The sequence below is a fragment of the Quercus lobata genome, chromosome 10, assembly GCF_001633185.2.
Source record: "Quercus lobata isolate SW786 chromosome 10, ValleyOak3.0 Primary Assembly, whole genome shotgun sequence".
Taxonomy (NCBI): Eukaryota; Viridiplantae; Streptophyta; class Magnoliopsida; order Fagales; family Fagaceae; genus Quercus; species Quercus lobata.
In genome coordinates this window covers 39,301,599-39,328,627 of record NC_044913.1, presented here as the reverse complement: position 1 = coordinate 39,328,627, position 27,029 = coordinate 39,301,599, and the positions used below count along the sequence as shown (strand labels likewise).

Below are 27,029 nucleotides of genomic sequence, written 5' to 3'. Positions count from 1 at the left end.
CTATTTATATGCATTGTTTTGTTTTTTATCTTACTTTTATATTTCAGTTTTGTGTGAGTAAAAAATCCAAAACCACATAAAAACTGAAAAATTCAAAAAGTTTGATCGTATATGTTTGAGCACATATCACATGTGAGTTTGGCCTTGTACCTTTGTACAAATGGCTTTGTGCATTTACGAGTTTAGCTTGTTATTTTTGCACTCATATCTTTGTGGGAAAAATCTTGACATCTTTATGTGATTGTTGTAAATCGATCTTCAAACTTGTCATGAATGATTTGTCAATAGTCATGTTGATTTTGATACATGCGTAGACTCGTGCTTATATCTCTTCCCACTCTTTTATTTTTATTGTTTAAAGAGCTCAATAAATGTAAATCTCAAAATGAAAAGAGATAATGAGCTGCAAAAGCCGTCGCACATACTAGTATTCGACTAGGAAAAAGGGAAAGCGACTTAAATGAAATTGTATAATGCCCAAAAAGCCAAAGGCTTGTTCATCAAATTGAAATATCACAAATTTCAGGCATCGATCTCAAAATGAGATATTTTGATTCAAAATGATCAAATGTTATGAATTGTAAAGAAGCCAAATGAAAATCTTCATCTTATGTAATCATTTTCTTGTGGGAGGTCATATATGCTCATTTCTATAATTGAGATAGACTACTTGACTTAGCACTAGTTGTGTATGACTTGATTGAATTGATCATTGAAGCTTCACTCTAGACTAAGGACTATTCCACATTTGATACACACACACAACACACATGCCTAATGTTCAATGAATGTTTTATTCATTTGTTAGATTGTACTTGTCTAAATGTGATGTGTGTGTGCTCAATCTTATATGGATTAATCCAAAAATATTTTTGATCATTTTATATGTTTTTGGAAGTGATTTTTATCACTTTTTATGTTTATGTTTAGTGCTTACTGTGTTTTTCAATGTTTAAACATGTTCTGGTTTGAAAAACAAGTGTCAGATTTTTTGGCCACTCATTTTGGCTACTTGCGTGAGCTGCCAACAAGCTGCCAGTTTTGGCTACTCGGTTTGGCGGCTTGCAAGCCGCGAGTCTAAGCCGCGAGTTCATACAGAGAGGTTTCGCGGCTCACTCGCGACTTGGCTCGCGACTCGCCAGTCGCGAGTCGCCCAGAATCAGCTTTTTAAAGAGCTTTTTCGTGGGAAACTTGTTTTAAACCTCTCCCATCCTCTCTAAAACCCCTCTTTCAATATTTTTACATCAAAATCCAACCAATTTGAATGGTTTTTCAATCCATTAACTCTCTAAGGTAATTATAAACTCTTTTCATTGATTTTGATCCTTAGATTATGTTTTGGAGAGTTTTGTGCTCTTGGTTGGGATTTTCATCATAGGGGTTGGGAAAACTTATTTTTTTTGTCAATTTTCTTCATGGGATTGGTTTCTTTTGTTGATATGCATTGGATGTTGGCCCCTTGTGGCAGAAAGAACATGTATTAAGGGTGGATTTCATGATGTTCATACATTGTTTCACATTATTGTTCATAGTGTGCATGCTAGGTGTTTGATAAAATGCCTCTTAGACATTTTCTCGCTTGTTTGGACTCCGATGAGTACCAAACTTTGGGGTTTCTCATGTTTCCTCATTAGGAACATGTTTGGTTCATTAGTTGTGTATTTTGCACACTTTGCCCCACATATGCATTTTTCATGCATTGGACATGCATTGCACTTAGCCACCTCTTGCACACACTTTTATTACCCTTGTCATGCATTGGTCTTTACCTTATTTCTTCATCCTAGCATGTCATGCTTACCTTATGCTTTGTAGCATGTTACTTTATCTTAGGTTTGAACTTCATTTTCTCATTCATCTTGCATCCCTCATGCATCTTTAGCATTGTTCATACCTTCATCTCTTGCCCTCGTTTCTTCTTGACCCTTTGTCTATTCCTGACAAAAAGGGGGAGAGTATACTCTAGAGAATGTTTCGGAGTATTTTGTCATTTCTATATGACTCTTGTGCACATCCTTAGGGGGAGAAATTTTATTTCTCATGCACATTTGTAGGGGGAGAGATATTCCATAGGGGAGATGCATATACCAAGGGGGAGAAGACATTGTGTTAACTAGAAAACCTTGTTCTGTTTGTTTTCTTGTTGGCTTTATGGTGCTTTGTGTTATGCTTTGGTGTTCTCATTGCATCATGTTTGTGCTTTGGACATGCATATATCCCTATGTTATTATGCTTCATTGAATGCATGTTCAGATGATCATTTGCTTTGCTATATGATCATTGTAGTCATTTCTATACTTGTTATATTATACTTGTCTTTTATTACTTGCTTTACCTTGAGGGTCTAATGTGTTTTGTGCAAGTGTTTCAGGGTACAAGTATATATATGTTCCAAGTGCATCACAGCTTGTCATCACTTTGAAGGGGAGAAATTTTAAGCACTTTTAATTTATATTGTTTAAGCTTATATTCAGTATTTTGTGCTTTGTACCCATGTGCTTTTGTAAGCTTTTAGGGTTAATATTTTTATGCATAATTTGTAGGTTTTATGGTATGTACCTTGCTTAATGCAGTCTTTATGCTATGTTGAAATCAGTACTTTAATCTAAATGTTCTGCATTTTGGTTTATGTACTGTCACTCTTGTGCCCTTGTAGGATTGTTCCTAAATGCATATGCCTTGTGTGATATGCATTGGTTGAGTGTTGAGCATACAAGTGTCTTGCCTTGTGCTTGTTAACTTGTATGTCCTTGTGTTCATTCCAAGTGTGAATGAGCACTGTGATCACTACCTTGTGGTGTTCACTTGGTTGATCAAGCCATGGTTTGTTTCATAACTCCATCTTTGCTTGATCACATATTGCCTGTTTCATATGCATTATATAATTTTCTGCTTACAATAATCATGGTGTATTGTTGTGTTTCAGGAGTATTATGTTCATATGATTCAAGTGCTTCACAGTTTCTAGATTTAGGTGTGAGTGAGTTTTGCCATTGTTCCCAAACTCACGTTTAAGTCTAGAGTCTGTTTTAGGGTGTTTTGTCATGGAATAGCCAAAGGGGGAGATTGTAAGGTTGAATTTAATCAACCATGTGTTGGCTTTATTCCATGACAAATTTGCTTGTAATATAGCACTTAGAAACCTTGTATTTAGGTGGGAATCATGTAAGGGTAGTGTGTGAGAGAGTGTGAAGAAATGCTCAAGACAGTGCAGTGAAGCAGAGACTCGCGGCTTGGCCTCGCGGGTGGCTCGCGGCTTGCAAGCCGCCAAAAGTTGCTCACGTGCAGAGCATGCAGGGGAGCTGAACAGTCACGCCACCTGGAGCACTACACGACAAAAATCCAGACTGGCCATTAAGTTAGCTCGCGACTTGAACTCGCGACTCAGTCAAGTCGCGAGGTCAAGTCGCCAGCCAGCCCTGTTTTTGGAAAAACTGACTCTTCGTATTCCATTCTCACACCAGTATAAATACCCCTCATTCCCACAAGATATGTGTGGCTATTCAGAAAGAAAAACCCTAAGAGAGGTTTATTCAAAACACCCACCCAATTAGAGAGAGCTACTCATTCTTAGAGAGAAACCTTTGTAGTCTCTTCTCATTCCCTCTCTCATTGTCATACCTATTGAGAGGAGATTTCTATCCAAACACTACCCACACCCATTTAGAGTGTTGAGTATTTTTGGAGTTTTGGGAAGCATTGGAAGATGCCAAGGATGGCGGATGCTATGGTTTAGTAGCGGAATCCGGGAAGCTAGAAAAGAAAAAGGTTCGGCGCAACCTCGTTGGAGCAAGAAGCTTGGAGGGCTTAGGTGCACTGGGTAGATTAGGCTTGGAGGGTCTATTGTTGTCCTTGTATCCCAACTGTATTTTCTAGTGGATTGATTACCGCTTGGAGGGCGGCGGAGAGGTTTTACGCCGAGGGCTTCGGTTTCCTCTTCGATAACACATCGCGTGTTGTCTTTGTGTTTGTATCTTCCTTCCTCTCTATCTTTGCCTTTTATTTATCTGCTGTGGATTTTAATCTGTTATGGCTTAGATAGTATTTAATCAATTTCATATAATAGCATATGTTAAGTTTCCGCACACTAGTTGTTTGACATATTGCTTAAATTGATTAAGTTGTAATTTGGGGGTCTAAACGTTCAAAGGTGTTTTTACACGTTTTTGAACTTTCAATATGCTCATTCACACTTGGAATGAACACTTGAACATACTAGCTAACAAGAACAATGCAAGTTACTTGTATACCCAACACTCAACCAATGCATAATACACTAAGTATATGCATCTAGGAACAATCCTACAAGGGCACAAGAGTGACAGTATTTAACAAGAAAATGCATGACATTTAGATAGAAGTACTGATTTAACAAAAACATAGAGACTGCATAAAACATGGTACAAACCATAAAGCCTACAAGAAACCCTAAAAGCTTACAAAAGCAGCATGTGTACAAATAAATTATAATCAGAATAACAACTTAAAGTAAAGTATTGAAACTGCTTGCAGAAACACTCCCCCTTAGGTAATTTCCTCCCCCACTGATCAAGCTATCACTCCCCCTTTCATTACATTCCCCTCCCTTATAACATCATCTCCCCCTTTTTGTCATGGAATAGCTACACATTCTCTTCTAGCTTCCTCTGAATCTGATCCAATTGAGTTTGGAGTGAGGTAAACTTCATATCCCATTGAGTGCTGTGATGGTGTAGAGTACATGTGAGTCCGGACATCTTGGTATTCAACTTGTGTACAGAGAATACAATGTGATCAAGTTTTTCGTCAAGGGAGAGGGTGCTGAAATGCAAACCACTGTGAGATATGGAAGTTTCCAGTTTGGCTCTCTTCCGACTATGACCAATGCTTGCGTTGAATGTACGCATATTGATTGGACTCGGTTTTGGGCAAGGAGATTCATCTGTCGTTGGATAAATTCCTTTGAGCTTCAAGATCCTTGAAATGAGACAGCAGAAAGGGCATTTCGGAAATAATTCTCATGAGACTGAAAGACAGCATAGGATCTAAACTTGTTGGGATCGAACCCTCTTGATGAAGAATGAGTCCCTTTTGTTTGAGGTGAGTAGTCATCGACATCAATGACAGGTTTCTTTCCTTTGGAACTACCTCCTTTCACAGTTTCTTTCTTGAATGGAGACATTTCCAGTCTGTATCATGTAATAGAGGAAAAGAAAGAACACAATCCAACAGACATTTTTAGCAGTGGGTTAGATTCAAATTAGGGATAATGAAAAAAAACCCTAAGAGCTAGATGGAAATGACCAGAAAATAACAATGAGGGACAATAATGACCCACAAGTTGCTATAATATAGAGTGGATCAGATTAAAAACCACACAAAAATGAAAACATCAGACACACAAATAACCAAACACGGGTAAGAGATATATTAATACCAAATAGAACACAAAAACCATGATGAAAAGGCAATAAGATATATTAATACCAAATAGAACACAAAAACCATGATGAAAAGGAAAAAAAAAAAAAAAAAACCAAAGAGTAGAGGACAAAACCCATACCTTTCCTTGAAGATTGAGAGAATGGTAACAAATTGGTGAAAGAATTTCAAGATTACCACAGTGATGTTGAAATAGTGAAAGTAAGACTAGAAAGTGAACAGTCACAGAATGCGAGATAAGCAAATAAGGACCCCTTTTTGAGAATAGTGTTGAAAACGAGCTCATTTTGCAAAACACGCGATTTTCGCAACTGAGGTAAGTCGCCAGAGAGTCGCTAAGAGTACCCACCAAAACACTTCAAATCAAAATTTTGAAAAATTTGCCAAGTGTTTTTCGCGACTGGAAGTCTCACTCGCGAGGGAGTCGCAAGATGAGCCGTGAAAATCTCTGTGTACCCTTCGCGACTGGACCTTCCACTCGCAAACAAGTTGCCAAAAATGACCCACGATCTCACGACTGTGGCATGCGACTTGACTTACCCGCAACTGAGTCACCAAAACAGAGCAATACTATTTTTTGAAATTTTCAGTTTTTGAAGAACAAAATACTTTCCAAAAACACCTAAAACACTCAAAAATCTTTTTGTGCTTGAATCAACAAAGATTGAGCATGTGAAAACACATTTTATCAAGTACAATCACACAAATGAATATGGCATTCATTGAACATAAACTGTGTGTTGTGTGTGAGTATCAACAATGAGATAGTCCTTTGTCTAGTGTGAAACTTCAATGATCAATTCAACCAAGGCATACACAATTAGCACTAGATCATGTGACCCATCTCAATTACAGAAGTATGCATATATGACCTCCCACAAGACTTAATTACATAATTTGGAGCTTTACATTTGACTCTACTTTCAATCATAACATTTGATCTTTTTGGTCCTTTTAAGACAATCACCTCTCATTGTGAGAGTGATATTTGATATTTCACCTTGATGAGATAGCCTATGGCTTTTTGAATAATCATTCACATAAATTTTTGGTCGCTTTCCCTTTTTCCTAGTCAAATACTAGTATGTGCGACAGGTTTTTGCAGCTCAATATCTCTTTTCATTTGGAGATTTACATTTGGTGAGCTCTTTTTAGCAAAAACAAAAATAAAGAGTGGGAAGTTATATAGGCACAAGTCTATGCATGTCTCAAGATCAACATAACCATTCACTAATCATTCATGACAAATTTGAAGATCTATTTACAACAGTCACATAGATTTCAAGATTTCTTCCAGAGTGATAAAAGTGCAAAGGAACAAGCTATGCTCGTAAATGCACAAAGCCATTAGCACAAAGGTACAAGGCAAAACAAGTTTTGAGACAAAACTCAACAATGTCAATCAAACTTTTTGATTTTCTACTTTTTATGTGGTTTTTGGATTTTTTGACACATAAGAAAGAAAGGATTATCAAAAACAATAATGTAAAAACAAAAAAAGCAAACAAAGCAGTTAACATCCATCAGAATCATGCTATACAAAAAGCCAACAAAGTATTGTGTGCCCCAACAAAAAAAATAACACATTGTAAATATGTGAAGCACACATCACACAAGAGATTCAAGGAATTGTACCAAGACCAATGGTCTTACGGAGGGATTCAAACCGTGGACCATCGAGAGGCTTGGTGAAGATGTCCTCCTTTTGATTGTCGGTGTGTATGAATTCAAGACACACAACTCTTTCCTCTACCAAATCTCGAATGAAATGGTAACGTATCTCTATGTGTTTAGATTTTGAATGCAGGACAGGATTCTTAGAAAGATTGATGGCATTGGTGTTGTCACAGAAGACACACATCGTCTTTTGAGGAATTCCATAGTCATGAAGTAATTTCTTCATCCAAAGAAACTGAGTGCAACAACTTCCATCGGCTATGTACTCTGCTTCAGCAGTAGAGAGAGACACGAAATTTTGTTTCTTGCTTATCCACGAGACAAGATTGTTACCAAGGTAGAAGCAGCCTCCTGAAGTACTCTTCCGATCGTCCACACTACCAGCCTAGTCAGCATCTGAATACCCGGCAAGACAAGCATTTGAGTCTTTTGAATACCACAGACCATAGTCTAAAGTTCCACTGATATATCAAATAATTTGCTTAACCGCAGTCAGGTGTGATTTCTTTGGATTAGCTTGATATCTGGAACAAACACCAACGCTGAATGCAATGTCCGATCTACTAGCTATAAGATAGAGTAAAGTCCCAATGATACTTTTATATAAGGTAGGACTCACTTCCACTCCAGAAGAATCAACATTCAGTTTAGTAGACGAGCTGATGGGAGTGGAGGCATGTTTTTTGGAGTCTAGTCCAAACTTCTTGACAATGTTTCTAGCATACTTTTCTTGTGAAACGAATATACCTTCCTTCTGTTGTTTGACTTGAAGGCCCAAGAAAAATGTGAGTTCCCCTACCATACTCATCTCAAATTCTTTTTTCATCTCCTCAGAGAATTCCATAGCTCAATCTTCAATGGTAGCCCCGAACACTATGTCATCAACATATACTTGTGCCACAAGGAGATAATCTTCATCATTTTTGACAAACAAAGTCCGGTCGGCATATCCCCTTTTGAAGCCTCTATCTAAGAGGTAATGTGTAAGCCGATCATACCAAGTTCTAGGTGCTTATTTTAAGCCATAAAGGGCTTTCTTCAATCTCAACACATGATCAGGAAAGTAAGGATCCTCAAATCCTTTTAGTTGCTCAACAAACACCTCTTTATTCAGGTATCCATTTAGAAATGCACATTTTACATCCATTTGATAGAGTTTGAAGTTCATAGTGCATGCAATGGACATGAGAATTTGAAGACTCAATTCTTGCCATAGGAGCGAAGGATTCATCAAAGTCTACTCCTTCTACTTGAGTGTATCCTTGAGCTACTAACTGAGATTTATTCCATATTATCTCTCCATCTTCATCGGTTTTGTTTGTGAATATCCATTTCGTGCCTATGACATGAACATTTTCAGGCCTTGGAGCAAGTTCCCACACATCATTCCTCACAAACTAATTCAGCTCTTCATACATTGACTCAACCTAATTCTCATCTTGAAAAGCCTCTTCTACCCTTTTTGGCTCAAATTGAGTAAGGTAGCAATGATATGTTACATGATTGGCCAAAAGGATGTTTCCTTTTCTGAGGCGAAGACCTTCATCTAGAGACCCTATGATGTTGCTTTCCGGATAGTTCTTAATCACTCTTGATGATGGCTTCTTTGATGTGGAGACTTCATCACTCCGTGAGATGGGAAGATGGACTTCCGGAAGAGTGAGAGGACTTGATGTTCTAGATATCGATCTTGTTTCCATTCTTGGGTTCATGGGAGTTAATTCTTCTTCTGGTGTAGATTCTTCAACTTCTATATCAAGAGCTTCGACCTCAACATCGAGTTCTTTGGTGCTCGGCCCTTCTCCATCATCAATCATCTCTACCTTAATTAAGGCATCATCAATCTTGACATTGATGGACTCCATCATTGTTTTAGTTCTCTTGTTAAAAACTCTATACGCCCGACTCGTAGTAGAGTACCCAAGGAAAATACCTTCATCACTTTTTGCAACAAATTTCCCAAGATTCTCCCAATCATTTAGGATATAACACTTGCTTCCAAACACTTAGAAATACTTTACTCTAGGCTTCTTTCCATTCCAAATCTCATAGGCGGTCTTCTTTGTTCCTACTCGGAAAAATATTCTATTGCCAATGTGACACGAGGTGTTTACAGCTTCTCCCCAAAACTTTTGAGGTATTTGCTTGTTAAGTAACATGACTCTTGCCATTTTCTGAATCACCCGATTCTTTCTCTCTACCACTCCATTTTGTTGAGGAGTTTTGGGGGTTAAAAATTCCTTTTTGATTCCATTCTTTTCACTGAAAGACTCAAATCTTACATTCTCAAATTCCCTCCCATGATCACTTCTTATCTTGGCAATAGGGACCCTTCTCTCGTTTTGTAGTTTCTTGCATAGAATTTCCAACCTTTCACATGCTTCTAATTTTTCTCTAAGAAATTCAACCCAAGTGTATCTTGAGTAATCATCCACAATTACCATAATGTACCTCTTTCCTCCCAGACTTTCAGTTCTGGTAGGCCCCATTAGATCAACATGAAGTAACTCTAAACACCGAGAAGTAGCAATCACATTCACCTTGTGATGACTTGCCTTTGTTTGCTTTCCCATTTGACATGCACCACAAATAGTCTTCTTCACCTTTCCAAACTTAGGAAGTCCCTAAACTGCTTCAAGTTTGGACACATTAGCTACTTGTTTGAAATTCGCATGCCCAAATCTGTGATGCCAAAGTTCCAACATGTCAACACGAGCACTTCTACACGAAATGGGTGCCGTAGGAACTACTCCATAACAGTTGTCTATAGTCCGATTTCCCTCCAAGACTTGAATCCCTTCTTCATTGATGATTAAGCATCCCTTCTTAGAGAATGGGACCAGGAAATCTTCATCACATATTTGAGTGATGCTCAGAAGATTTGCCTTCAGCCCTTTGATGTATAAAACATCTTTCAACAGAGGTAATACAGGTATCTCGATAGTCCCTTTACCGAGAACTTGAGCATGACTTCCATCTCTAAAAGTCACATAGTCACCAACATTTTCTTTGAGTGTCTTAAACAATGACTTATCCCCTGTCATATGACGAGAACAATCACTGTCAAGATACCACAAGCATGAATTAAATACCTTCAATGAGGTATGCACAAATAAGCCACATGAGACAAACATTCTTGACTTTCAAACAAAATCTTATCTTCAGTTTTCATGCTTTTGTTAGATTGACCTTTCATTTTCAAACTCTCAATCATCTCACACAACATTCTATTTTTTCTTTTGTATTTCTTAATCAACGATTTAGATTCAGATATGCTATTGTGTAAGATGTGATTCTTATTTTTAAAATATTTCAGCATGTGAACAAATATCCTAGCATGTTTCTTTGTTTTTAACAACTCTACAAGTTCATTGTTAAGACACCCTTCAAACATACTCATAGAGTCATTTTCACAAACACTTAAACTACAATTCAGCATGGCATTTTCCATAACAGCATCCATAACAAAGGGGTCTAGGATTGCACTTAGGTAATTAAACCACAACAAGTGCACCCACTCTGATACCAAATGAAAGTTCAAATAGTGTATAAACACCCTTGAACGTTTAGATTCCCAATTTACAAATTACCAATTCAAGCTTTATATCAAACAATTAATGTGCGGAACATGAACAAAAGCTTAATACAGAATTGGTAAACAATCTATGCCAATTAAAATCACATCCACAGCAGAAAATAAAAGGCAAAGATAAAGGGAAGAGAGATACAAACACAAGGACAACACACGATGTGTTATCGAAGAGGAAACTAAAACCCTCGGCGTAAAACCTCTCCGCCGCCCTCCAAACGGTAAATAATCCACTAGAAAATGTAGTTGGGATATATGAACAGCAATAGACCCTCCAAGCCTAATCTACCCAGTGTACCTAAGCCCTCCAAGCTTCTTGCTCCAATGAGGTTGTGTCGAACCTATTTCTTTTCTAACTTCCTGGATTCTGCTACTTGACCATAGCATCAACCAATGTAAATTAGTTCCTTCCTAACTGCTTCCTAGAACACCAAACAGCCCTCTCACAATAATGGATATGGTGAGAAAAGGTTTTGGTAAAATGTCTCTCAAGGGTTTAACAATGGAGAGGAAGAGAGTTGAGGAATTTGAAGAGACTCTTATGTAAAGATTGTAGATGAATCAATCTTGTTTTACTCTAGGGTTTCTCTCCCAAAATTCTCTCTGGAAGCTCTCTTTCTTTTGTGGGTATAAGGGGTATTTATACTGGGGTGAGAATGGAATGTGAAGAGTCAGGTTTTTCAAAACAAGGGTGGCTCGCGGCTTAACTGAGTCGCGAGATCCAACCGCGCGATAACAGAACGGTCAGTTGTCCTATTTTGTCCTATAGTGCTCCAGCTAGCATGACGCTTCAATTTCTGGCATGCTTGGCACGTGTGCTGCTTCTGGCGGCCTGCAGCCGCAAGTCACCCACGAGATCCAACAGCGAGTCACCCGCGAGATCCAACCGCGAGACTTTGTTTTCTTGCACACTCTTGAGCATTCAATACTCTATCTCACTCACTACCCTTACAACAAACCCACCTAAATACAGGGTTACTAATTGCTGAAATACAAGCAAATTTGGCACAGAATAAAGCTAACAAAATGGTTGAATAAATTCAACCTTACAATACCTTTTTTAAGGACATTCTTCTCAGGTTTCCTTTCCTCATCCTTAATCATCACATGAGCATACACTTCCCAGTTCCCCATGAAATGGTCTGTGAAGGAAGGAAATATAGTTATTCTCAGCTTATTCTGCAATATTGTGCTTAATTCTTAGCTATCAGAATCTGTTGGAATAATTTGGCAATGGCTGTTAGTATACTTGGCCAGTCTCTACAAATAGCTGCCTGTACTCTGACAAAAGCATTCAACTCTTCAATTGCTCATTGTTGGAGTAGGTTTAATACTTCTGTTTTACTCAACTATTAGTGACTATGTTCTCTGTGGGATTTTTTTTTTTTTTTTTTTTTTAATGCTCAAATACATTTCAACATGCAGGTAAACACTCAAATTTAATGTGTTTGAAGCACTTCAATATATAATCTAATTCATATTCTCAACAAGTGCAGCATTTTTCAATTATGCACTCCATTGGATAGAATTATTCTTGGTTTTCTTGCCCTAAAATATTGTTTGAAACATGCCTGACTAATGGTTGTTATTTGTTAATTTCTATCTGGTCTTCATGTACTTATTTTTGAAGCAAGCTATAGACTTAAACCTTGCAGCAGAATCAGCCAAAGAGGTTGATTAAAAATGCCCATTAACATCCCAAGCTCTAGAGATGTACATCCTTTTTCGATTGTATAGAAATTCTGGAGTCTCAAAATTCTAGCATCAAATATTGTTCGATCAGTTTCTGATCTTTTGATAATAATTTTATCATTGGCAATTTCTTTCAGCTTTCATTTCATATTGAGCAAGTCTAATAATATATCCTGAACTGTGTTGTACTCATTGTCTAATTTTTAGGCTGTTGCTAAGACTGTGATGGAGTTGGCTTATGTGGTAGGATGAGAGACAATTTAGAACTTGTAGCCACATGTTATTGGTAAAAATATATTGCTGTAGCCTAAACTAGTTAGTCAGAATAAGCTCAATTTAATTTGCTTTTATCCTAAACTACTATTCTGAGATGCCAAATCATATGCATTTAGTACATAATTTGCGTGACTTGTATTGATTCATGGCCAACAAAAGAATAAATGAACTATGAGGCAAACATACAAAGTATGGAGAGGAAGGCAGACACATGTTTGTATAAAATAAGTAGTCACATATGAATGCAACTTTAAGTTTATTCTTCAGTACTCCAGACATAAGAACTAAAGACATCATTTTTTTTTTTTTTTAAGATTATGAAACTCGTTTGAGGCTTGTAGGGCAAGTTCATGTTTTGTCGGAGATATCTTGTTCTCTTACATCAATATATCTCCTTTATAGAAGTTCCTACTAACTTAGGAACAAATCTTGGATCATATTGTAGGAGAGAGGGAAGTACACTGATAGTGTTTCTGCTGAGCTCTTACTCACCTGATTCAGTATATAACTTACACCCCTACCCCTTCTGGCCTTCTTGATCTTCTATCATTTTCCAAGCCCTGCCACCAATGGTTGAGACTGTCACACCAGTCAAAATAGTACTCAACTATGTTTTCAATTTAACAGTGTTGTGTGTGAATTTTTATGTGGGATTGGTGTGGCAATCATGGATGCTTTAATATTTTCAATGACCAAGATTGTCAGAATTCTAAGGCGGCTTATCTAGAGAATCTGAATTCCGCATAATGAGGCCTATCTCCTTAAATTTCAGTCTTTCAGTCTCTCAATCTTCTTATTCTTTCCTAATATTCAGATGGAACTGATAGAACTTTTTTTTGGCTTGATTTTATCATCATTAGAATTCTTATGTAACTTCAGCTTTAACATTACAAAGCCATTTTGCAGGAATTGAGCTACCAGTTGCATATCCAAGCTTGTGGCAATCTGGATGGTTGTGACAAACGTTTATAATTTAAGCAATTGATATTTTAGTTAAACTCTGAAGCTATTACTAAATTTTATATAGGCTGGTGTTAACATCTTCTTAAAGGAGATGATGAAAACTAAACTATTGTGTGGCAAGAACAAGAGGGTGAAGCTTGAATTTACTGATGTGACATGTTACGTTGGATCATCATAAGCTGATGAACCAATATTTTTGTCCAGATATACAGAGCTTTGCAAAGATAGCCCTGAAACTATGTGCTTCTCCTATGTTTTCTGTCATTATCACTCTGGCATGGATGAGCTGTAGTTCAATCATCATAAGCTAATTAATAAGTTTTTTTTATTTTGGATATAATTAACATGACTTATCTTAAGAAAAAAATTTCCTATTCTGCCACTAACTAGTCCATGATCTATACTGTTTTTCTTGGGGTACACAATCTGCAAATTTTTTAATCAAGTATTTTGGAGAACCAAAAGACATGGGGGAGAAGCAGATTTAAGTAGCTTTTGATCCAATTAAGGCTTTGACATTTGAGCTCAGACGTGGGTGGGCATTATAAGAGCTTCTAGATAAAGCCAACTGTGGCTATAAGCACATTTTGCCAACATTAGCTGCTATTGCACAAGGGAAGATTGCTACTATCTGCTAGTGCTAGCTTTCAATTGTAAATTTCTATAGGACTACAACTGAGTTGGTCTAATCACACTGTCTCCTTATGAAAAGCAGAAAATCTCAACTCCAAATTTTGAATCCAGACAACAATAAAATTATACAAAAAATAATTTAAACATGAAAGAAAGAAGAAACTAACATGTGCAAACAAAAATTACAACCGCCACCATACATACAAACACAAAATGCCAGGCAAAAAAAAAATTACAACCATGTAAGACACTTGAGTGTCCCAAAAAAAAGAATATATCCTACCAATGATTGATTTTTTTTTTTTTTTTAAATTTTCCCAAACATCAATGATTGAATCAAACTAGAAATATTGCAAAGCCAACACTGCCCTCAAAAACAGTAAACAATTTTTTTTACACAAATGTGGACAACCCGTTTTATCACCATCCAGAATCAGAATGACAATCAGAGGCCAACCTTCTCATACCTTTATCTTTTGGATGATGGACGTACTGAAAAAGTGACAAAACTTACGTATAGTTTCTTAGATAGAGTATATTGAAATTTTCAATTATATTTAAACACGTCTATATTGATCAATACACAGTGTAGATCAATATAGATGTGTTTGAATATAGACATGTATTAGTCAATATAGACGTGTTTGAATATAATTGAAAATTTTAAATCCCTCTAGAGTCTAGACCACCTGAGTAGCACCCGTTGATAGCTTGGGGTGCAATGTTTCATCCGAATAATTGCCATGCTTAGTAGCATCATACTTCTCTCCATCACCCCACAATGCATATGCTTCCTCACCATGAACAGCATCATCCCCTATAAGTAATAAATCATCGGGCATACGCAAAGGGATCACCAATTTTATCACAAGGCAGATGATAGTTGTGACAACAAGGTTCCATCCAATGATGAATAAGCCACCTACAATCTGTTTGCCGACTTGTATTCCTCCGTTTCCTCCATAGACTCCTCCCCTAGAGTTTGTGACAGGCAGAAAGAGGTTGCATAGTTCAGGCTCAGCAAAGACACCAGTAAGAATTCCACCAAGTAATCCAGCCACAGCATGGGTGTGGAACACACCTAGTGTGTCATCAACCTTTTGGAGTAATTTTGACTTCTTGTGTACTATCATCATAGTGAACCATGGAACACTTCCTGACAAAATTCCCATCACTATAGCTGCCCATCCTTGAACAAGACCTAAGATTAATTGAAGATAATTCAATTAAGTATAATTGCATGATGTACCCCCTCATTGATAATTGAGTAATCATAAGTAAATTAATATGGTTAATTTGAACATCATGTATTTGAAGGACCTATATATTTGACATTTTATGCATAAGGTGCGATTAATTGCTTTTGCTAAAACTATGCAACGCATGTAAGATAATAATAAAAGCATCCTCATTTTTTGTTGACTTTTTCCCCTAATAATGTAGCTTTACATAGATGAATTAAATGAAAACCATGTAATGTGGTGTTAGTTGATTCACTTGACTAATAAAGTTTATTGTTGTCAATTGAATATTCCTGCTTACATTGACTGAAGTGAGGTTTAACGTAAGGGATAAACAATCTCCATAATAATAATAATTATTAGAGAGAACTTAATTAAGCCAACTGATATCACGCCAATATTCCATAAGCTGGCAAGAATTCTAGATTCCATTTCCCAAAATTATTTTAGACTTGTATTTTACTCAAAAGAATCATGAAATATAATAACAATAAGGCTTAATCAATCCTATTTCATTTTGAATAGAAATAGTTTTTGAGTATAACGTGTACAAAGGGATTATGTAATAGAAATAGTTTTTAAAGTCTACATGTACAAGAGGATTATGTAAAACATAAGCATGAATAATTGTAATTTAGAAATGGACAAAGTTCAGTTACAAAATTGGTTGTAGTCTAAAACTACAACTTTACCCAATAAAATAAATATTACTATATGATCTGTGGGAGGGACGAATCTCTGACCCCAAAAAGAAATTGTCCTCTTTGGAAATGGCATTGAGCCTTTAATGTTTAAGGTTTTGCTCAATCCCACATCGGAGAGAGACCCCTCTCACTTATGCCTTATAAGCCTTTGGCCTAAGGATGAATGTATCACTACTACACATGTGTAGTAGTGGTACACTCATCCTTAGGCCAAAGGCTTATAAAGCATGAGTGGGAGGCATCTCTCCCCAATGTGGAATTGAGTAAACCCTTGAGGTGGACAATTCCTTCTTGGGGTCAGAGATTCGTCCCTCCTACATGATCTATAAGCTTATACCAATAAAATGATATTGAATAAAGTTGTAACGTAAGGCTACAATCAATTTTGTAGTTAAACTTTATCCTTTAAAAATATAACAAAAAATATGCAAAATTATATTTTATTAGTCCATGATATGGCATGAAGTGGACTTTAGCCATGCTGGTTCTGAAAGGTAGTACTTTTCTTTAGGACTTTAATAGTTTTCTGTTCAAAATTGATGGATAGGTTTTGCATTCGCAGTGAACATGTATATACATATTAATTTTTTGTTTTTCATGATTTTTCTTGCATCAAGCAAAGATACAATTAAAAATGAAAGAAAAGAAAGATAATTTACTCAAGTTAAGGCTCAAAATTCTGATAAAAAAAAAATAAAAAAGGTAAGGCTCAAAATGAACTGACATGCAGCTTGCATGTGCTAAGAAGGCACACTAGCTGAAGGAAAATCATATGAAGGAGAAATTGATACGTTAGGTGTGTGTATATATATATAATTAATAACTGTAAATAAATATAAAAAAGCATGAAGAATCGTGCATAAGAACGAATTATAAACTTTGATAATAATTCAAGTCTAGTAAACTACGCAAGGCTTCCATGTTCAAAAGTACAAATTAAATAAGTCTTCAACTTTTCAAGGATTTGCACGTGAAATTATGGACCAAAGCAAAAAAAAAAAAAAAAAAAATTCATCTGAGACAGGTACCAATTAATTGACTGGCCCTTACAAAGCTAGATAGACAGATAATAAAGAAAAAAAAAATGACTTCAAACCAGTTTTGATCTATCATCTTCCAATCAATTATGTGATGATTGAAGATATCATTCTCGAATGTTTTTAGTTAAATAATTTTTTTAATGAATTATGTGATGTGTTTAAATAATACATATGAATAATCTTATAAATCATCGTCACATAAATAATTAGAAACTAATTAAGATAGTTGATAATATCACCTGCACCGGGTGTGATGCAAACAAGGCCAGTGATCATGCCCTGGACGGCTCCAATGACTGAGGGTTTATTGAAGAAAATGACGTCTAGCGATGTCCACATCAGGAGGCTAGTAGCAGCACAAATGTTGGTGTTTAGAACAGCCATGGAAGAATCTATATTGGCTGCATATGGATCTCCACCATTGAATCCTGCCCATCCCATCCACAGTAACCCTGCTCCTGCCAATGTCAACACTACATTGTTTGGAGGAAATCTCTCTCTGTCTCTTTTCAATCTTGGTCCCACCTGCATCATCATTGAAAAGATCAGTCTAATAAGGTAGTAAGGGTATAACTAATTAATTTTACACTAAAATTTACAACTGTTGAGAGTGGTAATTTATAATTGATATGTGATAAAAATAACGTATATAATAGTTCACCCACATGAAAGTAATACGTTATAAATCACAATCAAGTACTTCAATAAATTGTGAGAAAAGTTGTGAGTGTATAACGTTGTTGTCATTCAATAAAAATTGTCACCCACTCACCATGCATCTTGATTCCTTCACGCCTTCAAATTCTTAATATTTATTTAAGTGTATATATGTCTTATTATATATTACAAGTCAAACACATGACAATCATGGGGGATGGATATTCAAAACCAAATGGAATCTAAAATAGCAACTTTCATCAATTAATATAATAAAAGATTCATTGAACATAATTAATCATATACTAACAATGTTCCATATTGTACTAAGTCAAGGGTGAACTAAAACGTTTTATCGCAAAGCAACCGGAATTATTAATATTGAACAAGTAAACAGCAAAAAGATTGTAATACTCCCGCAACACTTGCTTTTCAACCAAGAAAATTGAAAACTCTCTCTCTCTCTCTCTCTCTCTCTCAGCATATTGAAGTTTCTAAAAAATTGCAAAAAAATCTACTCTTGTAAGAATTGAAGTAGTCAAGCTCATACCCAAAAAACAAGTCTAGCTTATGAAGTAGTAATTAATCTACCAAAGAAAGTATAGCACATCAATGTTCATAACAATTTTATAATTATAAATTCATCTTTCTTGCTCTAAAAAAAAAAAAAAAAAAAATTAATTCATCTTTCGATTGATTTTTAAATTTAAGAAGTGGATGGACAAGAAAACCCTACAAGACAACAAAGGCCTTCTTAAGTAATAATTGATTCGTATACAAATAACATATTGGTATGCATTAATAATGTCTCAAATGAAGTGGCAAAACGTTGACCTTCTTTTTTTTCGCCTTAAGTGTATGAAAAATGAGTACAGAATAAGGCCCGTTTTGGTAGCTGTAATGACTAGTTTTAATTTTCAAAATAAGATAAAAACTGTGGTTGAATTTTTTTTTTTTTTTAAAAAGAGTTTCAACTTATGACATCCACTCCTGATAATAGCTTTTTTGTTATTTGACCGTGACACCAGTCAGTTTTTTGTGTAGGCGGAGATTGAATCTCAAATCTTTTATTCAATTATTAGAAATTTTACCAGTTAACTTAACTGAAATCCACTTTTATTATGTATTTTATTTGAGTACTCATAATGCAAACTAATATGTTTGATACTATGTTTTTAAAAAGAGTAAATAGTGAAAGAATTAGAGGCTCCAATTAACTCAATTAGTAAACTTCTTTATCTTTAAATAAGAATTTAAGCTTGAATTTAGTTTATACCAAAAATTAATTAATATCTTGATATAATAATAAGTAACATTTATTAATTAATATCTTGATATATATATATATAGAGAGAGAGAGAGAGAGAGAGAGAGAGAGAGAGAGAGAGAGAGAGAGAGAGAGAGAGAGAGCTGACCCAGTAAGCAGCTGTGAATCCACCAATCCCAGAAGAAAGATGAATGACATAACCACCAGAATAGTCCATGACACCCCAATGGAACAAGAACCCACCACCCCACAAACTGAATGCTCCAACAGTGTAAGAGAAAGTAAGCCAAAGTGGCACAAACATCATCCATGCCTTAATATTCATCCTCCCCAACAAAGATCCAGCTAAAAGTATCAAAGTGATTGCAGCAAACACACACTGAAACCACACCATCGTTGCCATGGGGTAGTATGGATGAGCCATAGCCGTCTCTACCCCACCAGTACTATTATACTGCGTAGTTTCAGGTAGTGCAGCCCATTTCAAAAGGAACTTTTGGCCTAAAGCTGGTCCAGCTTTGCCCCAGAAGGGAAGGAGCTTATCACCAAAGGACATCTTGTATGCCCATGTAACCCAACAAATTACCACAGCTGCAAAAGCATATAAAGCCATGAAAGCTGAGTTTACAGCCCATTTTTTCTTGACAACACTACCATAGAGTATGACAAGCCCTGGCACACTTTGTAGACCAACCAGAGTGGCTGATATCATTTGCCATGCGTTGTCTCCTTTGTTCAACCATTCTGGCACTGCTAGAGATGTGCCGGATTGGTAAGCTATTGGTATTGGTGGAGTACCCATGTCTAGCTGTGGCTCTCTAGCTACAATTAAAACAAGCAAAGCCAACCAAACTCTGTCTCTGTGTGTGTGTTAAGGAGTTGCAAAGAAAAACTGTAAAGAGAGAGGAGTTATAAAGAAAGAAGACTAGCGTGAGCTTTTAAAAGTCAAGGTTATGGTATAGAGTACTACTATAGATTTTGACATTTACCCTTTCAACAATGGACTTAGCACTGGTACTTCGATGGTGACACATTGCAATGAGGCTTGGATCAAACTTTGCCTTTGATTAATTAACTAATTATATATTAAAATAAATGCTAATAATAAGTTTAATAATAATATAATTTTTTTTGTAATTCAATTAATACTTTTTAGTGTTTCTAATTATTATGTCCAAGTTCAAATCTCCTGTCTTAGATTATTGTAATTATTGAATTATTAAAAAAAATAACTTTGTGATTTATATATTCTTCCCTCTCCTAACAATTGAATTATTGAAAAAAATTATGTCAATGGATACGATGAATCTGGAAAATTGTAATAAATTAATGTTGTGATAACATTACTCAAATGTTAAAATTATACTTATCGTTATTTATTTAAAAAGTTCTATAAAAAAATTATTTATTTAAAAGTACTTTTTAGAACTATTTAAAAGTTAATGATGTTAAGTAAAATCTAAACAACTCGTTTAATAATCAACAATTGGGGGCATTGGATCTGAACCCATGATGATCCCTTTTTGCGTACTTTTATGATTGTAATTTGCAAATGGTTCATTTTAATAGTTATTAACATATTATTGTAGATCATGAAATAAAGGAAGGAACATATTATATATGGAGTAGAAGATTGAAATTAAAGACGGTTTTTGTCGTATTGGCTAGCTTGACTCATTTAAACACTAAACTAAAGGGACAACTGTAAGTAAGAAAGAGACACCAATATCTCGTGAGTTCATATTTGGAGTTGAATCTCAACTCATATGCAAAGAACTGAATATTCTCTCTTTCGAATCCTTCAACTATTCACGGTGGACACAACGTGTAGGCCATGACTTGCATTTACTTTTTTTCTAATTAATATAAAGTGTACTCGCATTCAATTTTTCTCCTTGGATTCTTTCCAAGGTTTTCTTAATTGAATGATCAAGTTGTTTGGAATGCTATGAATTTTGCAGAAAAGTTACAAATTAGTCATCACATCTTTCATGATTATTGTAACAATAAAGGTGGAATCAATAGATCCCATACATTAATACTTGGCATTATCACATATTATCACATCAATTTGTAACCCAAAAAAAAAAAAAAAACTATAATTAATGCATCTAGCCTTACTCAAGCATCCATTAACACATTCTGCAAGGGTCATGTTAAAAAATGCTCTTAATGTAATTTTTAATCTACATATATATAATAATAGGTGAAGCTAAGAGAAAATCAAATTAAAATCTCAAATTTGAGTTCTAATTTTGCGCCGTATGTATTAAATTATTTATTCTTAAATAGTTTTATTTCTTAATTTTAGAATAAAATATGGGACCACATCATAAATATTCATCCAAGTGAGTTATTAAGTACAAAAACTAAAGAGTTTAAAATAAACGAATTGGAAATAAAAAAAATAAAAAAAAAATAAAAAGGTACTTCACAATAATTTGAAAAAAATGGACAATTTATATTTTATACCTAATAATATCCTTACAAAAATTTTTAAAGAGTTAACAAAATATAAAAATAACTATCAATAATATTTAAATTATATATTGGAATTATATTATGCATCTTATTGTATATCTTTAAATATATCTATGTATATGCATGGGGTTACAAGCTAATAAATCATTATAGAAAAGTTATGACACTACTTTTATAGGAAATATAAAAAAGATGCCAACAATATTCATTATTTTATCATTCTTCTAATAAAATGTTTTTAAAAATAGTTCTTATACCAATGTCCTAAAGGCGTTAATTAACATTTCCCTATATATATATACTAGTCGTAAACCCGTGCTATTGATAACTTCCCTAATATGAAAAAAAAAATATATATCAATATCATGGTATAATTTATATACCAAACCAATAAAATCTATCACTTACAAAGTAATAAAATCTAACACATGTACTGAGATATTGTGATAGCCAAGAGCTTGAGATTTGATAATAGTTACAATGTAAGAGGAAAAAAAAATACTAATACCAATAATGATAAGTCCAAATCCAATATAATTTGATTTTTTTTTTTTCTATCACTAATAATTTGTTATACCTAAAATTTATGCTAAAGATGACATTAATAATTATTCTCAATACCTAAAAATCATATGTAATAGGAACAATATATATATATATATATATATATATAAAATAAAGAAATTGTTAACAAACTTGGAGTAGTAGTAATTAAATTTGTAGTTGTTTATCTAAAAATAAGAGTAGGACTTGCAAAATAAGTATTTTTAAGTTATTAATATATAAGGGAAATAATGTAGACAATCCAATATGAGTCAACCTATTTTATAATTTTTTTTAAAAATCTAAACAATTGAAGAGACGTGAAGGTGGGAAAGTAGTTGGTAAAAAAAAGTTTTAAATTCCTTTTGCATTTCAATTTGTGAACCTAATTTCACTTTCCTCTCTTTTTTCCTTCTCCATGGTTTTTAAATTCTCTCATCTCTATTTTTTTTTTTTTTTTTTTTACTCCTATTTGGAATTGTTCTTATACACACTTTTTTTTAAAAAAAATTTCCAGTGCCTTATCTTTTATTTTCCCAGTCCTACATGGCCACATCAATACAGCTTCTCCCTTCTCTCTTCCTCACTCTCTCTTCTTAGTTTCACTCACAAAAACAATAAAAATGTCATGTTTTTTTACCCAAAATAAATAAATAAATCTTGCACTCCTTTTTTCTTTTTCTTTTTCTTTTTTTTGTCAAAAGATTTCGCAGAAGTATTCATCTTATCGTTATTTCAGACCCAAACAGCTCAATAAACTGTAAAAAGGAAGGATTAAGATTTTTGAAATTAGACCAAGGTCAAATCAAAGTTGAACCATGATGACATCATAATTAATTGAAAATATAAATAAATATATTAAATTAGTACAAATAGAAAAATTAATTAAAATAGTCCAATTAAATATAAAGAGATATATTTCTTTATATAATATTGGTCAAAATCCATATAATTTTTAAGATATTTGAACAAATATTTCAATATCAAACCCAAATCTGTACCTAATAATAATAATAATAACAATAACAACTACATTTTTTTAGAATATTATAATTATAACGTGAACCTAAAAATAACGAAAAAGAAAAGAAAAAGAAGAAGAACACGTTAACAAAAAAAAGAATAAGAGAGAGAACATGATAGATGATACATACATATCATTATCACGTGGGGGAGGGATTGAAAATTGAAATGAAATATAGTCTGACACTTTCAACTCCCACCATTCAATTTTCCACAAGTTAGTCATGTAGAGGTAAGGACGAAACGAAAAAGGGTAAGAAGAAGAAAGCACAAGTCAAATTTGAATAAACAAAGAATTCAATCCTTACAGCAGGTAGCCTTCTTCTTCTTCTTCTTCTTCTTTGTTTTCTTCTTCCTCAACTTTGAAATAAAACCATCAACGTTTGACAGATTTCATGGTGGTTGAAGCTTCAACAATGGTGATAAGGTGTTATGAGCCTGTAAAATACCTTTTTTATATAAAATAAAAATCGTCCCCTTTTTTTTTCGTAGAACAGATCCTTTGTCATCCTTCTCTTATAAAACTACTCTTTTCTAAAATGATCTAAGTATGAACATAGTGGGCATTTCAAGGGCAAAAATAATCTTTCAGGTCTTTTAAAAAAAAAAAAAATCAATGTATTTATTGTTTTGGGTTTAAGATGGGTGCAATTTGGCAATTTCTTTTAGTGGAGTTTTTCCCATACTTCAGAAAATAGAATCAATTAATTTTTTTTAAGTGATTTTCACTTATTCCTTTGAGTTTATAATACAAATACTGTTGTACTACGTTAATCTGTACCCAATTTTTATATTTGAGGAAAGGGTATCTGACCTTTAAACTTGTTTTGGCTTCGTTGGCTGGTGTTACAAAAAAGAGAAGTCTGCTACAAATGGTAAATTTCGGAGAGGAGAGAGTGAGGAAAAAAGAGCATACAATGAGAAAGATATAAAAAAGAAGTGAAGTTTTATTTATAATGGCGTAAATGCACTTTTTAGTCCCTATATTTTGGGGTTATTTTTATTTTGGTTCCTACATTTTTATTTTACTACTTTTAGTCTCTAAACCAATTAACGCATGTTATTTTAGTCCTTTTCGTCACTCAACTAACAAAAAAAGTTGACGTGGCAAACGGAATGCACTGTTGACACAGTAAATGCTGACATGTCGAATAAAATAATATTAAAAAATTTATTTATTATTTAATAAATGCCAAGTCAGCATAAAATAATAATAAAAAAATATTTTTTTTTCATTTTTTTCTAAATTCTTTTAAAATAAAATAAGATAATTAAATTAAAAAAATTTATTTCTTTCATTATTTTTTTCTAAAGAACATGTTCATGTTCCTTGGGTTCATCCCCAGAAATTTTCCTGAGAAACAAACATACAAAAAAACCCAAAAAATTCAGCTCAAAAAAGAAATTCAATCCTCATTTTCAACCCCAGCAAAATCATCAAATCCTTAAGCCATAAGCCTAGAAAGTTCAAAACTAGAAAATCATCAAATCCCAAAAGCCACAACCCACACTTCTTTAATCACCAAACTCACATTGAAACCCAGAACCCGACCAGGACAACTTCGTCACTGCAGAACCTAAAACCTAGCAACCCATAACCTAGCAACCACTTCAACAACTTCATCCTCTCGCACACCATCTCCGCCACCACAGGTTTCACCTCCACCCAGATTCTCCACCGTCATGAGCGTGCTATAAACCGCAACCATCTCATCGAGATCGGAAGCCATCTCATCGGGATCAAGAAGGTGGGTGCTGGGTTCGACTGGGTTTGTTAGGATCTAGCCTTTCTCTTCGACTTTGATCGGTGACCATTGGTGGGTTTGATTGGGTTTGATCGGATTTGGGTTTAGAGAAAGAGATGGCTTCTCCACCTCTCTCACGCAAAGTAAAGCCGATACGATTGGTGAAAACCCCTCAGTCCTCGCCGTGTTCGAGGATCGCCGTCGCGAGCTTCACACCACTCGGTCCCCTCGGTTTCTCAGCCTCAGGAACCAACGTAGTCTCTGGTCCGATTTCGATTACGACTCCGTTGTCATTATCGGTCTTCTCGATACCAAAATCTGGCTAGAGCAGCGTAGCTTTTTCAATAGGAATCTCAGAGCTTGTTGGTGGGTGCTAGGTTCGACTGGGTTCGTTGGTTGGGATTGCAGGATTTGTTGTTGTTGGTCTGATCGGTGATCGTTTCTAGACATTTGGGGTTTGGGGTTTGCTGGAGATTTGGTTTTAGTGTTTGCTGGGAATTTTGCATTTTGAAATTTCTTTTTGTTTTTTAAGTTATTAACTTGTGGTATTCGAAATTTCTTTGATTATGGTTTGGTTTGGGAGTGGATGAGTTGGGTGCTTTGTTGGGTTTCTATTCTTTGGATGGTTTGGTTTGGGTATGGTTTCATGTGGGTTTTCCTGTGTTTGCTCTTGTTGATGCTCTTTGATTTGGGGATGTTCATGTTTTTTTTTTCTTGTTGGTTTGATGTTCATGCTCTTTGACTCTGGGTTTGCTCTTTGATTCTGGGTTTGATGTCGTTACTGGGTTTATTTCTTGATTTAAGAAGAACATTGAAGAACAAGTTCTTATGTTCTTAGATTTGTAATTTTTTGTTTTTAATTTTTATATTTAATTAAAATTAATTTAGATGCTAATGTGGCATTTTTTAATGTCAAAATAGATTTTTTTTAATTATTATTTTAATGTGCCGTTAGCCACGTTAGTTATTTCCGTCGGTTAGCTGACGAAAAAGGACTAAAATAAAACGCGTTAATTGGTTTAGGGACTAAAAGTGGTAAAATAAAAATGTAGAAACCAAAATATAAATAACCCCAAAATGTAGGGACAAAAAGTGCATTTACGCCATTTATAATTACTGCTCCAAGAAGAGACAGAACGTTGTGTCTCTTTGTAGCAATAGGCAATTTTTGTTTTTATTTTTATTTTTATTTTTATGGTGAACGTTTCAATTTTATAACTACCAACTAGTACAATGCAACTAAACAACAACTATAGTCGAAAATAATACTGAAACAGTTTGTTTAAGTATCAAACGAAAAGGTATTTTTTTGTGTTTTTAATTGTAAACATGGCATAAATTTAGGTAGTCACGTGTCACAATGAGGGACGGTCAACAAAAAGTCAATCATTTCAACTATTATATATATATATATATATATATATATATATATATACACATATCATGTGCTCAGTTATAGATATTCATCTGTCACATGGGGGTCAATGCATTAGTTTAAACTTTAATGCATGTATTGGCAGTTCTAGAAAATTCGTTTTATACGAGTCATTATCATATAAAATATCATTAGTACAATTTAGCAAAAAAATATATATCATTAGTACAAATTAACCAATAACTTTTTTGTGATATATAAAAAATAATATTGATCATTCACGAACCGTGATCTGTTATCTCTTTCCGCATGTATATATATATAATGTAAAATAAATAAAAGAATCACTTTCGTTAATTTTATTTATTTCTTATTTTATGAAATAAATTAATTGACATTTTCTTTGATGGAGGTTCTAAGTGTCCATAAGGGTGTGTGCATTCAACCTAATAACCTGACAGATATGACCCAATCCAACCCAATCCATTGTTTCAAGTTAGTTTTCATGAATTAATAGGTTAATTGTAATTTTAAATAATTTTTTTATTTACTATTTTTAAATTTCAATTAAGTTTTACGTTGATAAAATTTTCAATCCAAGTAACATGACCTAACATTCCTAACCTATGCTATTAATAGTTTAAACATGTAAGGACATGAATAGATCCACGACCCAGGAATAACCCAAACTATAACCCAATA

The 27,029-nt window shown here is 34.4% G+C and overlaps 1 protein-coding gene across 1 annotated transcript; it reads right to left on the bottom strand.

Annotated features, from left to right (window-relative positions):
- Positions 1–14,587: 14,587 nt before the first annotated feature.
- On the bottom strand, positions 14,588–20,047 carry LOC115965635 (ammonium transporter 3 member 1-like). Its single transcript, XM_031084899.1, has 3 exons — positions 19,309–20,047; positions 17,476–17,761; positions 14,588–15,452 (listed from the first exon to the last, which is right to left on the bottom strand). Exons 1-3 carry the CDS (start codon positions 19,960–19,962, stop codon positions 14,932–14,934), a joined length of 1,461 nt encoding a protein of 486 aa, XP_030940759.1. The 5' UTR covers positions 19,963–20,047; the 3' UTR covers positions 14,588–14,931.
- Between the last annotated feature and the right edge of the window lie 6,982 nt (positions 20,048–27,029).